Source organism: Oncorhynchus kisutch, unplaced genomic scaffold, assembly GCF_002021735.2.
Source record: "Oncorhynchus kisutch isolate 150728-3 unplaced genomic scaffold, Okis_V2 Okis05a-Okis16b_hom, whole genome shotgun sequence".
NCBI lineage: Eukaryota > Metazoa > Chordata > Actinopteri > Salmoniformes > Salmonidae > Oncorhynchus > Oncorhynchus kisutch.
Window position 1 is genome coordinate 6914779 of NW_022261982.1, and position 17126 is coordinate 6931904.

The 17126-nt window shown below is 40.1% G+C and overlaps 1 protein-coding gene across 1 annotated transcript; it reads left to right on the top strand.

Annotated features, from left to right (window-relative positions):
- Positions 1 to 599: 599 nt before the first annotated feature.
- LOC109877630 (oocyte zinc finger protein XlCOF6-like) lies at positions 600 to 15084 on the top strand. Its single transcript, XM_031813540.1, has 3 exons — positions 600 to 705; positions 4017 to 4262; positions 11195 to 15084. Exons 2-3 carry the CDS (start codon positions 4157 to 4159, stop codon positions 13672 to 13674), a joined length of 2586 nt encoding a protein of 861 aa, XP_031669400.1. The 5' UTR covers positions 600 to 705; positions 4017 to 4156; the 3' UTR covers positions 13675 to 15084.
- Positions 15085 to 17126: the final 2042 nt, after the last annotated feature.

Consider the following 17126-nt stretch of genomic DNA (forward strand, 5'->3'; position numbering starts at 1 on the left):
TCATTTGTCCTGAAAGTAGCTAGCAAGCTAGTCAATGTTAACCAGTTATCTTGGATGCTTGACTGCCGTTGTGAGGTCAGAACGCTTGAATCAACCCTCCTCCTCCGCCAGAGCGTCCAGTGTGGCTCTGAACGCTCTGAGAGCGATACGAACTGACAATCTGACAACGCTCTGAATTTACGAACGACCAAGCGCACTCTGGATTGAATTTAAGATCCCACCCATCATTTTCAAAGAAAGTATTTGTGTTTGTCAAAAATATCAAAAGTAAAGTACAGATACTCCTAAAACTCCATACATTTTCCCAGACACCCAAAAGTACTTAAAATATTTGTACTTAAGTACTTTACACCACTGATTGCAGGAAATACTGACTGAAGATGTTCCTCCCTACGAGGCCCATGAGACTGTGTAGGAATGTGATTTGAATAGGACTGTGACTGAACGAGTGGGAAGTTTTATTTATCTATTTTTGTATTTTGTTTTGAAGTCGTTGTTTCCGCAATTGCCATGTATTTCTTTTAACAGTTTACTAACCGTACAGTAGGTGGCGGCAGACACGTTATATTTGTGTAAGTACACCAGAGAAAAAGTAGACGTTCGCTGTTGCACTGTCGCATTTAGGAACAGGAAGTTCCGGGAAGAAAACAACAGAACTGTGTTATGTCGATAGTGGTTGTGTCCGTTTCAAATGTATTATTGTAGGTATGTAAATAGCACGTTTAAAGTTTCTAATGTCGAAAGAATATATAATATGTTAGGTTACAAATCCGTCAAGATATTATCACGTTTGGTAAAGGTTTTAATTGGATGTGTTATTTTGGGGTCAAACCGAGTGAGTGAAGAACGTGATTAAGCGAGACTTTGGGTTTGTCTTGAGTGTATGTACATCATTTCGTCAAAGTCCACTTTGAGTTCGTTTTTACATGTTCTTGGTTTTGTGTAAAATGATGCTTATGAGCTGGTAAATAGCCTCGTCCGAACCATCCTGATCTCGCGAGTTTACATACACTTTTTCGTTCATGTAAGCTCGCGAGATCTGGATGGTTCGGACAAGGCTCGTCAAATGGCGGCTTCAACGGATTTGGTTGTCTTTCTAGGAGTTTGCTCGTGGTGAAATGGCGACGAGGGTATGTGAAGAAGTGTCAAAATAGAGGGAAGCTAGCTGGAGAGATGCCAACTGCATGGAATGGCGTCAATTAATCGGAGTGTCATACTCATTCCATGGATGACCAAGTGTCTGCGGGTTTTCGCTCCACCCTTGTACTTGATTTTAATTTACCTTTATTTAACCAGGCAAGTCAGTTAAGAACAAATTCTTATTTTCAATGACGGCTTAGGAACAGCGGGTTAACTGCCTGTTCAGGGGCAAAACGACAGATTTGTACCTTGTCAGCTTGGGGATTTGAACATGAAACCTTTCGGTTACTAGTCCAACGCTCTAACCACTAGGCTACCCTGCCGCCCTAATGAATCAAGGTCACTAATTAGTGAGGAACTCACCTCAACTGATTGTCTAGGTTTTCATTGAATGAAAAAAAAAACGCGGAGACTCGGCCCTCAATGGAATGAGTTTGACACCCCTGAAATGGAGAGAGTTTGAGAAGCAACAGCTGTGCTGGAATGTGATCAATGTGGGGGACAGTTCTGATGATAAGGAGTGGGAGGATGAGGGCCCTATCTGATTAACCAAGGCCATAAAAACAGTTGGAAGTTAAACTAGGCCGCATGATCACTTGTTCTGAACTAGCCTACCTGGTTAAATAAAGGTAAAATAAAAAATAAATGGTAGATTGTTAATATCTTGTGCTGGTCAGGTTCAGCAAGGGAAGATTCTTCAAAAGGAAACTCATAATGGGACGAAACTCAGAAGCCATGACCCTGGAGCTGATGCTACATTGAAGGGAGTAATAATCTCTGAGGTCCCAATATCTATGTCCATGGATGATATTGTTAAAGAACATGTGAAGGGAGACAGAGTGGTTGAAGCCTAAAGGTTGATCAGTAGGAAAGAGGGTTAAAGAAGTGAAAGCTTATCAGTGCTGTTGAGGTGTTAGAAGGTTTTGTCTGGAAAAGTACAGAATAGGATTCCTTATCTTCAATGTCAGAGAATTTGACCCAGCCTCATCAATCAACCAATCAAATGTATTTATAAAGCCCTTACATCAGCTGATGTCACAAAGTGCTGTACAGAAACCCAGCCTAAAACCCCAAACAGCAAGCAATGCAGGTGTAGAAGCACAGTGGCTAGGAAAAACTCCCAAGAAAGGCCAGAACATAGGAAGAATCCTTGAGAAGAACCAGGCTGTGGGGGGTGGCCAGTCCTCTTCTGGCTGTGCCGGGTGGAGATTATAACAGAACATTGCCAAGATGTTCATAAATGACCAGCAGGGTCAAATAATAATAATCAGTGGTTGTCGAGGGTGCAACAGGTCAGCACCTCAGGAGTAAATGTCAGTTGGCTGATCACTTTCCTGCTGTCTCTCTTGAAAACAGCAGGTCTGGGACAGGTAGCACGTCCGGTGAACAGGTCAGGGTTCCATAGCAGAACAGTTGAAACTGGATCACCAACAGTGAATCATCACAGTGTTTTTTATATGCCAAAGAATGGGACATGTAGCTGTTGAGTGAAAAGATGTGCCGAGTGTGGTGGGGAACATGATTACAGTGAATGTTGGAGCAATGTGACAGTTAAGTGTTGCAATTGTGTGGAGGACAAAGAGTAGCATTTGGTGGATGCTAGGTGCAGAGAGATGCTCAGATATATAGAATCTGTCATGATGTATCATATGCAGAGGCTGTAAGACAGACTTTTGGAACTACAGTGCAGACCGATGGAGCTTCCATGGTTGGTCCCGTAGTAAGAGGACCTACTGTCAGACTGATGGAGCTTCCATGGCTGGTCCCATAGTAAGAGGACGTACTGTCAGACTGATGGAGCTTCCATGGCTCGTCCTGTAGTAAGAGGACCTACTGTTAGACTGATGGAGCTTAATAATGGAGCTTCATAAATGCACTGTGACAAAGAATACTTTAAGATTGAATAATATGTACTTCATAGCTATCATTGGTGTGGTTATCAACAACTTGGATTGTGTAAAGTAGAAATACCAGGTTTAAAGTTATCTTGTAAACTGCAGCAGAGTTGTTGGGGGTAACAGACGTTACTGTCGGTATGGTTTTTGATAAGCTGGATAACCTGGGGGTGGATTGTCTCAGCATGATATAAACCCCAATGTTTGCACCACAGAAAGGGATCCATTGATATAGTTTATTGGGGGGTGTGGGAGGGGTTTTGGGGAAGGGGAGGATGTGGTAGAAGTTAATAGGGATTTCTTGTTTTATTTTCTTAGTACAGAATTAGACAGACATGCACTTTAAACGTTTGTTTGTGGACCTCCATGATACCATAGGAGGTCTGCATCAACAGACTTCAGTGCAGGTAGTGTCTCATCAGAGAGAGAACATTTCAGTTGCTCTACAGTTTTGAAGCTGAATGTAATGATTATCAGTTCTTTACATGTGTACTAATATTCAGACACATTCAGTTGTTTCTATATTTATCTATAATTCAGGGTTTTCACACGGGGCTTCAAGTAAATAAATATTAGTGCTTGAAAAAGTCCTTGAATTTGACTTGCTACTGTATGACCCCTGATAATTCTTAATATGGTGTGAACGGGAAATACATTTGGTTTTTGTGAGTGAAATCATACAGAGAAGACGAGGTTATTCAGGAAAATAGTACATAGTGCTGCCTGAAACATACTGTGATCTTGTACTAAATGGATTTTGAGTCATTTATGCATTTATGTGAATTTAGGAAATCTACTATAGATTAAGTGCACTTATGTTGTGCGATTTAAAATGTGTCTAATGTGAATGAATGTTTTGTCAAGGATTAGCTACCTGATCTACTGAAATGAGATAATTGAACAAGAAAATATTTTTACAGAATAGAGTGCCAGAACTGTCAAGAAAATAACTTTTGTGTCCGTTTGTCTTTATTACTACAGACCGATTAAGTCTGAGGCCGGTAACATCAACAGTGAGGACAAACCCAGCCTGCCTCTCTCCTTCCACACTGAGTAGCAACCTACAGTCACTCGGTCCTGATTGTGACAGTGGAGCCCAGTTTGCTCTGCAGGATCCAGAGATGGCATCAGTGAAGCTGGAAGACTGCAGTCAAACACTGGAGCTGAATGTCAACATTAAAGATGAAGAGGAAGAGGAGGAGAAGATTAGGACAACTGTTAGTCACGGTAAGAGCAGGTTCTACCTATAAGTTATCTTCATATATTAGACCTCTATAAGTTATGACCAGTCTATTGCTAGGTTTAATTCTGTAATTCTGACATCACACATCCCTGAACAACTCAAGACTTCACAGCGAAGCAAAAACTATTTAAACTTGTAACGCCTGCCTTTGCCCACACATTGTCTCAAGAACTTTGAAAATGTTTAATACCCTCAATCACCAAGTTAGGCATACCTCATTTCAAAATAGGCCATGGCATCACCACTGTCAAGATTGAATTATAATTTGTTTGCTGCACAGAATATCAGATCTCAACAACGATTGGAGAAGTGTTGAACATAACCAGTAGACTACCACATCCTGATGATTTATATCTGATACATATATATTTAATATTTTATAGATCAATTTGTAGAAACATCTCAAGGATGATCAATGGAAACAGGATGCACCTGAGTTCATTTCAAAAGTTTGGGGTCACTTACCACCAGTCTCAATTTAATTTTAGAATAAGGCTGCAACATAAGAAAATGTGGAAAAAGTCAAGGGGTCTGAATACTTTCCGAGGGCACTGTCAGACCCCTTCCCATTTCTCCCATTTTGGTACGTTACAGCCTTCTTCTAAAATTGATTACATGTTTTTCCTCGTCAATCTACACACAATACCCCATAATGACAAAGCCAAAACAGTTTTTTAGAAATTCTTGCAAATGTAATTTAAAAAAAGAATTATTGTTTATTTACCTAAGTTTTCAGACCCTTTGCTATGAGATGATCCTTGAGATGTTTCTACAACTTGGAGTCCACCTGTGGTAAATTCAATTGATTGGACATGATTTGGACAGGCACACACCTGTCTATGTAAGGTCCCACAGTTGACAGTGCATGTCAGAGTTAAAACCAAGTCATGAGGTGGAAGGATTTGTCCGTCGAGCTTCGTGACAGGATTGTGTCGGCACAGATCTGGAGACCAGTACCAAAACATTTCTGCAGCATTAAAGGTCCCAAGAACACAGAGGCCTCCATTATTCTTCAATGGAAGAAGTTTGGAACCACCAAGACTCTTCCTAGAGCTGGCCACCCGGCCAAACTGAGCAATCGGGGGAGAAGGGCCTTGGTCGGGGAGGTGGCCAAGAACCCGATGGCCACTCTGACAGAGCTACAGAGTTCCTCTATAGATCTTCCAGAAGGACAATCATCTCGGCAGGACTCCACTAATCAGGCCTTTATGGTAGAGTGCCCAGACAGAAGCCACTCCTCAGTAAAAGGCACATGATAGTCCACTTGGAGTTTGCCAAAATGCCCCTAAAGGACTCTGACCATGAGCTTGAGAGGATCTGCAGAGAAGAATGGGAGAAACTCCCCAAATACAATTGTGCCAAGCTTGTAGCTTCATACCCAACAAGACTCAAGGCTGTAATCGCTGCCAAAGGTGCTTCAACTGACTATTGTGTAAAGGGTCTGAATACTTACATAAATGTAATATTTCATGTTATTTCTAAAAACCTGTTTTTGCCCTTGTCATTATGGGTATTGTGTGTCGACTGATGAGAATTAGAAAAGACTGTAATGTAACAAAACCAAAAAGCCAAGGGGTCTGAATACTTTTTGAATGCATTGTAGACGTTATTTCATGCTGCTAAGACTTGTATGGATGACTCCAGTATTGTCAACATTTGTTTTATTCACTGGGCTATCTGGCTATCTGCTCAGAGTGTAGACTAAAGAAGTGGAGTAGACAAACTGCCAGTGTTTTGAAGTTCTATGAAATGAGTCTGTGTAGTTACTAACCCCCTTTGTCACGAGAATTTCTATCCCAATGTTCTAACTGAACTATTGTATAACTCCATCTGTATCCTAGAGGTTGTAAGGCTCTAAGTTTTAATAAACAGAGTCCCAGCATACAAATTATCAGTTCTTTATTCAGAGAGCTCTGCCCTCTCAAGTTCAGAGCCCATCTTTTATACACACATCAGTCGAGAACCCCACCCTGCTTTAGGATGGCTGTATTGTTCCACTGTACACTTACATTGTTTATCATATTCTGCAACATGTTTCATGATAGACAAGCCTAACAGTTTCTCCTCTCCGGGTGGGGACAGAATGTCCTGTAAGGAACACAATGTTCTAATTCTATCCTGCCAACGCTGCACATATTACCAACTTATAGTCTTATGTGTCTAATGGGTTTCACACACAGTGATACAGTTTCAGGGTGAAATATCTTAGTCATTACTTTCAACACACAAATTCTACTATCACCCTTGTGATATTGAGTGGAGGATGGTATAGCTCATAATTTTCACAACTTTTGCCTCTTATTAATTTTTGATTTCTACCCAGTTTTAGAATAGTTTGATTCCCCTTCCCATACAGCCTACTGAAATGAATACATACACTACTGTTGAAAAGTTTAGGGTCACTTAGAAATGTCCTTGTTTTTGAAAGAAAAGTATGTTTTTTTTGTCCATTAAAATAACATCAAATTGACCATTAATACAGTGGAGACGTTGTTAATGTTGTAAATGACTTGTAGCTGGAAACGGATGATTTTTAAAAATGGAATATCTACATAGGTGTACAGAGGCCCATTATCAGCAACCATCACTCCTGTGATCCAATGGCATGTTGTGTTAGCTAATCCAAGTTTATCATTTTAAAGGGCTAATTGATCATTACAAAACCCTTTTGCAATTATGTTAGCACAGCTGAAAACTGTGGTGCTGATAAAAGAAGCAATAAAACATTCCTTTTTTAGACTAGTTGAGCATCTGGGTAATTTGTGGATTCGATTACAGGCTCAAAATGGCCAGAAACAAAGACCTTTCTTCTGAAAGTCGTCAGTCTATTCTTGTTCTAAGAAATGAAGGCTATTCCATGTGAGAAATTTCCAAGAAACTGAAGATCTTGTGCAGTTCTGTGTACTACTCCCTTCACAGAACAGTGCAAATTGGCTCTAACCAGAATAGAAAGAGGAGTGGGAGGCCCCGGTGCACAACTGGGCAAGAGGACAAGTATTTTAGAGTGTCTAGTTTGAGAAACAGACGTCTCACAAGTCCTCAACTGGCAGCTTCATTAAATAGGACCCGCAAAACACCAGTCTCAATGTCAACAGTGAAGAGGCGACTCCGGGATGCTGGCCTTCTAGACACTATTCTGGTTAGACTGTTTGCGCTGTTCTGTGAAGAGAGTAGTACACAGCATTGTACGAGATCTTCAGCCGTTTCCAGCTACAATAGTCATTTACAACATTAACAATGTCTACACTGTATTTCTGATCACTTTCATTGGACAAAAAAGGTGCCATTCTTTCAAAAACATGGACATTGTAACTTTAGAATTTATTCATTTATTTCACCACTATTCGTAGTGTATTTAAAAAAAAAAAATCCGATGACTGACGTGCCCAAAGTAAACTGCCCAGAAGCTAGGATATGCATATACTTGATAGCATTGGATAGAAAACACTCTGAAGTTTCTAAAGCTGTTAAAATAATGTCTGTGACTGTAACATAACGTATATGGCAGGCGAAAACCTTGAGGAAAATCCATCTGGAATATTTATTTTTTGAGGTCACCGGTTTTTTCAATGCTTGCCTATGGGATATACAAATAGATAAGACCCAGATTGCAGTTCCTATGGCTTCCACTAGATGTCAAGTCTTTAGAAAGGGTTTCATGCTTGTTTTTTGAAAAATGTGTATTTGTAGTTTTTCCAAGGTGTCCCCCATTTCGAAAAGTAGTCATGTTGCGCGCATCAACGAGAGTGCGCTCTTCTTATTTATCTTTGCTATTGAACACACTATTCTCCGTCTTAAATATTATTGTTTATTTACATATTAGAATACCTGAAGATTAATTCAAAACGTCGTTTGACTTTTTTGGACGATCTTTACCGGTAACCTTTTAAGATTTGTTTGTGTGCATGTTGAACGAGTGACCTACTGATTCAAGCGCAGCATCTAAACTGATATTTTTGGGATATAATGAAGGACATTATCGAACAAAACGACCATTCATTGTGTAGCTGGGGCCCTTGGGATTGCAATCAGAGGAAGATCTTCAAAGGTAAGTGATTTATTTAATTGCTGTCTGTGATTTTGTCACGCCTGTGCTGGTTGAAAAAGTATTTTGATGTGGGATGCTGTCCTCAGATAATCGCTTGGTATGCTTTCTCCGTAAAGCCTTTTTCAAATTTGACAACTCAGTTGGATTAACAAGAAGCTTTTAAATGATGTAAAATACTTGTATTTTCATGAATGTTTAATATTCCGATTTTTGTACTTTGAATTTCGCGCTCTGCAATTTCCCCGGATGTTGTCGTAGGTGTCCTGCTAGCGTTTGGACATAGGCAAGTCAGTTAAGAACAAATTATTATTTTCAATGATGGCCTAGGAACATTGGGTTAACTGCCTTGTTTAGGGGCAGAACGACAGATTTTTACCTTGTCAGCTCGGGGATTCGATCTTGCAACCTTTCGGTTGCTCTAACCACTCTGCTCTGTCACCTGGTATGGCCAGAAGAGGACTGGTCACCACTCTGAGCCTGGTTCCTCTCTCAGTTTCTTCCTGCTTTCTAGGGAGTTTTTTTGTGGCCACTGTGCTTCTACATCTGCATTGCTTGCTCTTTGGGGATTTTAGGCTGGGTTTCTGTTAACCTCTCTGGGACCGTTTGGGACGCGAGCTACCCACCTTTCAACTGCCAGTGAAACTGCAGGGTGCCAAGTTTAAAACAACAGAAATCCCATAATTAATATTCCTCAAACATACAAGTACATACAACATTTTACACCATTTTAAAGATAAAATTCTCGTTAATCCAACCACAGTGTCCGATTTCAAAAACGCTTTTTGGCGAAAGCAGAACATATAGTTACGTTTTCCAACCAAAGAGTGGAGTCACAAAAAGCAGAAATATCAATACAATTAATCACCTACCTTTGATTATCTTCATCAGATGACACTCCTAGGACATCATGTTACACAATACATGTATGTTTTGTTCGGTAAAGTTCATATTTATATCCAAAAATCGGAGTTTACATAGGAGCGTTACGTTCAGTAGCCACATCCATTACAGAAATGCTCATAATAAATGTTGATGAAAATACAATAATTATGCACGGAATTATAGATACACTTCTCGTTAATGCAACCGCTGTGTCAGATTTTTTTTAAACTTTACCAAAAAAGCATCATCTGAGTACGGCGCTCAGACAACAAAATCAAGCCAAACAAATTTCCGCCATGTTGGAGTCGAGAGATGTCAGAATAACATGATAAATATTCACTTACCTTTGATGATCTTCATCAGAATGCACTCCCAGGAATCCCAGGTCCACAATAAGTGCTTGTTCTGTTCGATAATGTACATAATTTATTTCAAAATAGCTCCTTTTGTTGGCGCGTTCAGTACACAATCTAAACTCACCAAGCGTGTTCACTAGTTTCAGACGAAGTTCAGTTACAGTCCGTAGCAACATGTCAAACGATGTTTAGAATCAATCTTTAGGGTGTTTTTAACATAAATCTTCATTAATGTTCCAACCCGGACAATTCCTTTGTCTGTACAAATGAAGTGGAACGTAGCTACCTTTCACGTGAGCGCGCCAGACCGAGGCTGTGGCACTCTGCCAGACCACTCACTCATAGAGCCCTTATGAGCCCCTCCTTTAGAGTAGAATCCTCAAAACAGGTTCTAAATACTGTTGACATCTAGTGGAAGCCTTGGGAAGTGAAAAATAACTAACATCACACGGTATCTTCAATAGGAGCTGAGTTGAATAACTACAAACCTCAGATTTCCCACTTCCTGGTAGGATTTTTCTCAGGATTTTGCCTGCCATATGAGTTCTGTTATACTCACAGACATCATTCAAACAGTGTTAGAAACTTCAGATTGTTTTCTATCCAAATGTTCTATGTATATGCATATTCTAGCTTTTTCGGCTGAGTAGCAGGCAGCTTAATTTGGGCGCGTTTTTCATCCAAGCTACCCAATACTGCCCCCTACCCCAAAGAAGTTAACTTCACTAGGGTAGGGGGCAGCATTTGGAATTTTGGATGAAAAGCGTGCCCAAATTAAACTGCCTGCTACTTGGGCCCATAAGCTAGGATATGCATATAATTAGTCGATTTGGATAGAAAACACTGTTAAAATAATGTTAAAATAATGTCTGAGTATAACAGAACTGATATGGCAGGCGAAAACCCGAGGAAAATCCAACCAAATGAGGGAGATACACCGCTTTCAATGAGAGGACAGTGGAAATTTCCATCCATATGAGCCAGGCACGTGATCGAGAGCGCGCATTTCTTGTTTACCTTTTTCCATTGACGAAGCTTTTGTCCGGTTGAAATATTATTGTTATTATTTATGACAAAAGCAACCTGAAGATTGATTTTAAACATCGTTTGACATGTTTCTACCATCTTTTATTGTACTTTATGACTTTTTGAGAGTGCGCATTGTGCCTTTTGGATTTCTGAACTAAACACACCAACAAAACGGAGGTATTTGGACATAAAGATGAACTTTATCGAACAAAACAAACATTTGTTGTCTAACATGGAGAACTGGGAGTGCCACCAGATGAAGATCATCAAAGGTAAGTGATTAATTTTAATGCTATTTCTGACTTTTGTGAAGCTCTCCTTGGTTGGAAAATGGCTGTATGGTTTTCTGTGTCTAGTCGCTGACCTAACATAATTGCAAAGTATGCTTTCGCCGTAAAGTCTATTTGAAATCGGACACTGTGGCTGGATTTACAAGAAGTTTATCTTTAAAATGGTGTAAAATACTTGTATGTTTGAGGAATTTTTCATTATGGGATTTGAACCAGACAGGTTAACTACTGATGTAAAAAGGGCTTCATAAAATACATTTGATTAACATGTATATCACACCAACTGACTGGTTCTTCTGATGTTCACACAGGAGACCATGTTGAGACATTCTCTACATCCAGAGAGCAACAGCAGGAAGATCAGAGAGCTAAGAGGTCTCATCACTGCCCACATTGTGAACAGATTTTCCCATTTCTATCAAAGCTAAAAATACACCTAAAAATACACACAGGAGAGAAGCCTTTCTCCTGCTCTGACTGTGGAAAATGCTTCAAAACATCAACGGTGCTAAAACTTCACCAGAGAACACACACAGGAGAGAAGCCTTTCTTCTGCCCTGACTGTGGAACTCGTTTCTCTCAACTTTCCCACTTAAAATCACACGAACGGCTACATACAGGGGAGAAGCCATACTCCTGCTCTGACTGTGGAAAACGTTTTAAAACATTATATGACCTAAAAGTTCACCAGAGAACACACACAGGAGAGAAGCCTTACGTCTGCTCTGACTGTGGAAAATGCTTCACAACATCAACTCATCTAAAAGTTCATCAGAGAACTCACACAGGAGAGAAGCCTTATTACTGCTCTGAATGTGGAAAATGTTTTAAAACATCAAATGAGCTAAAAGTTCATCAGACAACACACACAGGAGAGAAGCCTTTCTTCTGCCCTGACTGTGGAACTAGTTTCTCTCAAGTTTCCCACTTAAAATCACATGAACGTATACATACAGGGGAGAAGCCATACTCCTGCTCTGACTGTGGAAAATGTTTTAAAACATTATATGAGCTAAAGGTTCATCAGAGAACACACACAGGAGAGAAGCCTTACTCCTGCTCTGACTGTGGAAAATGCTTCACAACATCAACTCATCTAAAAGTTCATCAGAGAACACACACAGGAGAGAAGCCTTATTACTGCTCTGACTGTGGAAAATGTTTTAAAACATCAAATGAGCTAAAAGTTCATCAGGCAACACACACAGGAGAGAAGCCTTATTATTGCTCTGACTGTGGAAAACGTTTTAAAACAACAACTCAGCTAAAAGTTCATCAGAGGACTCACACAGGAGAGAAGCCTTTCTTCTGCTCTGACTGTGGGGCGAGTTTCTCTCATCTGAGCACCTTAAAAACACACCAACTTATACATACAGGAGAGAAGCCTTACATCTGCTCTGAATGTGGAAAATGCTTCAAAACATCAACTGAGCTAAAAGTTCATCAGAGAACACACACAGGAGAGAAGCCGTATTTCTGCTCTGACTGTGGAACTAGTTTCTCTAAATTTTCCCACTTAAAAACACATGAACGTATACATACAGGAGAGAAGCCTTTCTTCTGCTCTGACTGTGGAGCGAGTTTCTCTCATCTGGGCACCTTAAAAACACACCAACGTATACACACAGGAGTGAAGCCTTATTCCTGCTCTGACTGTGGAAAAAAATTTAAAACATCAAATGAGCTAAAAGTTCACCAGACAACACACACAGGAGAGAAGCCTTTCTTCTGCCCTGACTGTGGAACTAGTTTCTCTCAACTTTCCCACTTAAAATCACATGAACGTGTACATACAGGGGAGAAGCCATACTCCTGCTCTGACTGTGGAAAATGTTTCAAAACATTATATGAGCTAAAAGTTCACCAGAGAACACACACAGGAGAGAAGCCTTACGTCTGCTCTGACTGTGGAAAATGCTTCACAACATCAACTCATCTAAAAGTTCATCAGAGAACACACACAGGAGAGAAGCCATACTCCTGCTCTGACTGTGGAAAACGTTTTAAAACATCGAATGAGCTAAAAGTTCACCAGACAACACACACAGGAGAGAAGCCATACTCCTGCTCTGACTGTGGAAAAGGTTTTAAAACATCAACTCAGCTAAAAGTTCATCAGAAGACTCACACAGGAGAGAAGCCTTTCTTCTGCTCTGACTGTGGGGTTAGTTTCTCTCATCTGGGCACCTTAAAAACACACCAACTTACACACACTGGTGAGAAGCCTTACGTCTGCTCTGACTGTGGAAAATGCTTCAAAACATCAACTGAGCTAAAAGTTCATCAGAAGACTCACACAGGAGAGAAGCCGTATTACTGCTCTGAGTGTGGAACTAGTTTCTCTAAATTTTCCCACTTAAAAACACACCAACTTATACACACTGGTGAGAAGCCTTACGTCTGCTCTGACTGTGGAAAATGCTTCATAACATCAACTCATCTAAAAGTTCATCAGAGAACACACACAGGAGAGAAGCCTTATTACTGCTCTGACTGTGGGAAATGTTTTAAAACATCAAATGAGCTAAAAGTTCACCAGAGAACACACACAGGAGAGAAGCCTTTCTTCTGCCCTGACTGTGTTAAAGGTTTTAAAACATCAACTCAGCTCAAAGTTCATCAGAGGACTCACACAGGAGAGAAGCCTTTCTTCTGCTCTGACTGTGGGGCGAGTTTCTCTCATCTGGGCACCTTAAAAACACACCAACTTATACACACTGGTGAGACTTATACCCACTGCCTTACGTCTGCTCTGACTGTGGCAAATGTTTCAAAACATCAACTGAGCTAAAAGTTCATCAGAAGACTCACACAGGAGAGAAGCCGTATTACTGCTCTGAGTGTGGAACTAGCTTCTCTAAATTTTCCCACTTAAAAACACGTATACAATGGGGCAAAAAGGTATTTAGTCAGCCACCAATTGTGCAAGTTCTCCCACTTAAAAAGATGAGAGAGGCCTGTAATTTTCATCATAGGTACACTTCAACTATGACAGACAAAATGAGAAAAAAAATCCAGAAAATCACATTGTAGGATTTTTAATGAATTTATTTGCAAATTATGGTGGAAAATAAGTATTTCTATGTCTATTATGCACGTTCCCTAAACTTGAGACATCTGTGACATTGTGTATCCTTTTATTGTCCCCCAGCACAAGGTGCACCTGTGTAATGATATTGCTGTTTTATCATTACTTCTCATTACTATCATTACTTCTCTTTAGTATTCAGTTTTTCATATTAGATCTGACAGTATGAATGGTTCTTATGGTTGTATTCAGTTCTTCATATTAGATCTGACAGTATGAATGGTTCTTATGGTTGTATTCAGTTCTTCATATTAGATCTGACAGTATGAATGGTTCTTATGGTTGTATTCAGTTCTTCATATTAGATCTGACAGTATGAATGGTTCTTATGGTTGTATTCAGTTCTTCATATTAGATCTGACAGTATGAATGGTTCTTATGGTTGTATTCAGTTCTTCATATTAGATCTGACAGTATGAATGGTTCTTATGGTTGTATTCAGTTCTTCATATTAGATCTGACAGTATGAATGGTTCTTATGGTTGTATTCAGTTCTTCATATTAGATCTGACAGTATGAATGGTTCTTATGGTTGTATTCAGTTCTTCATATTAGATCTGACAGTATGAATTGTTCTTATGGTTGTATTCAGTTCTTCATATTAGATCTGACAGTATGAATGGTTCTTATGGTTGTATTCAGTTCTTCATATTAGATCTGACTGTGTGAATGGTTCTTATGGGCTGTGTGCTGGGAGTGTTTTTGTATGACTACAGTCAGGAGTTCTCTCTGACCCTGTGATGTCACCAGCACATTAAGTACATTCATCTTAAGATAGCCAGGTGAGACAACCACATGTCACAGTAAACACATTTCTCCTCAATTAGTCAGTTTCACATTATTATTATTATTATTTGTATTTGGGGGGGGGGGGGGGGGGGGGGTACTCTTTAAAGACGAAGGGTTTCAGACCTTTTGGGGCAGATGGGCAGAGACTCTGCTTCACTGGCATCAGAGGGAAGCTGGTGCCACCATTGGGGTGCTTGGGAACTTGGGAAGGTTAACCACCCAGATGGACTGCAGTGTTCTAGATAAGTTCAGTGGCGACCCATCATTCAGGGCAGGTGAGCCACCTGTTTTGAGCCCCACAGTTATAGCGATAAAGTGTGAAAAGAATGATCTGTTTGCAACCAATGTAAAAAAAAACACTTATAATTGAGTTATTAATAAATCCACAAACAAAAATGGTCTCTTTTGTTTTCTTGAGTAAGGCAGCTCCAAAATGCAGGTCTTTCAGCCTAGCTCATTGCCTTCTTTGGAGGTGGGGCAAGCCAGCAGAAAATACGGAGCGTTGTGACGTGATTGGCTCAGTGTTCTGTCATTCATGGGGACAATACGTCACTACCAAGTCTAAGGGTAGAAATGGAAAATTCAAGCCCCTTGGGTGCTGCCGTAGAGCTACATTAGAATTGCCCATCCATGAAGGCTCAAGGTCATTGTACACAGATAAAATAACGTCAAATCATGTGATATCTACAGTCGCTTTGATTGGACTGATCATGTCAACATCATACTTTCAAAATCTGAGCTAGCAGTCATCATCATGAATCAAGTTGACAATCTACTGGCAAATCCTTTTTAATCTTTGTCATATGAAGAGAAATAATGAGAAATTATTGATAAAACGTATCGGTGCTCATCGGCCATTGGATATAAAGATTACACAACAAGTTTGAAATTTCAAATTCAACAATGAGTGGTTTGTCAAGGAATCAGTGGCTAACTGCAAGCATTGCAAAGCAATCATTAGCCTACAATTCATTGGAGTGGCTCTGTGGTCTCAAGTCTAAGATTAAGGGGTTATTTTCCTAGTTTAAAATGGTAAACATTCAACATTGGCCATGCTGTCAATGAAGCTTGATTTGTGCCGTGCTCAAAACAACATAACTCAGTACTTCAAAATCTTACTTGAGTGAGTTCAATACAACTGGGAACTCAGAGAGAAACAAGCTACGACTGGGAAAATATGTTTTGAACTTTCAATCAACTCGAAATTGTAAATTGGGAACTTGGGCCTCTTTCTACAGCTACAACCTGAAGACTGACGTCAACAGTTTTTTTTTCCTGAGTTCCCAGTTGTCTTGAAAGCACCATAAATCCAGAGAATGCCAGACTTTGATGACAAAGTTTGAGGACAAAATATGCCCACGAAGGACTGCCGCGCCACCTTCCTGTTCAAGTGAACACAGCACAACAAGGTGAGTCCAAAAATGTCATGTATGCTGGTGCATAAATTATATAATATGCCAGGGAGATGTGTATACTGTAGCTAAGAAAGTAATACTAAGTCTATGTTGTGTAGTAAGATGTCAGTAGCCCATGTGCCTCACCCTAATAATTTGGTCTATTTTCACCTCTTAATTTTGCCCACTGCTCTGACTTGGTGGTTCACATGTAGCCAATAAACTGTTTTAGAGTCATCATTGAATATTGTAAGGGTTTTCAGTGTCTGCTTATATGCCCCTTTATTTATCCTACGGTTCTGACTTGGCGTACAAGGAGAACACTGTAAGAATGGCCCATGTTCTGAATTTTGTCGCTTTGCATTTCAAAAGGGCTGCACAAATAGTTATATTGAATATGTCCTTCATAGCTCGCTCATTGATGTCTTAATCGAAATTACGGATTGCCTCTTATCCGCTTTTCGTCCCCTTATGCCATAGTTTGAACATCTCAATTGTCAGTAAAAACCACATTTGTTTAAGCAAGTCAGCCATGTTATTTTAAAAGGCAGTAAATGAGGCCTAATGAACTGTTTTGATGACAGACAAGGCTCCGCTGATAGCCAGGTGTAGCAGTGGTAAGTTGTTGGGACTATGCTGTTGGGTCCTAACAGTTTGTGGGCACCGTTATTGTGCAATTAATGTATTGTTTAGTGGCTTTTCTGGCATGCATCCCACTTTAATTATTTATTTATTTAACTAGGTAAGTCAGTTAAGAACAAATTCTTATTTACAATTAAGGCCTTCCCCAGCCAAACCCGGAATATGCTGGGCCAATTGTGCTCTTCCCTTTGGGACTCTTAATCATGGCCGGATGTGATTGAGCCTGGATTCGAACCAGGGACTGTAGTGATACCTCTTGCACTGAGATGCATTGCCTAAGACCGCTGCGCCACTCGGGAGCCCTTAAAATGTTTGTGCCCAACGTGGGGC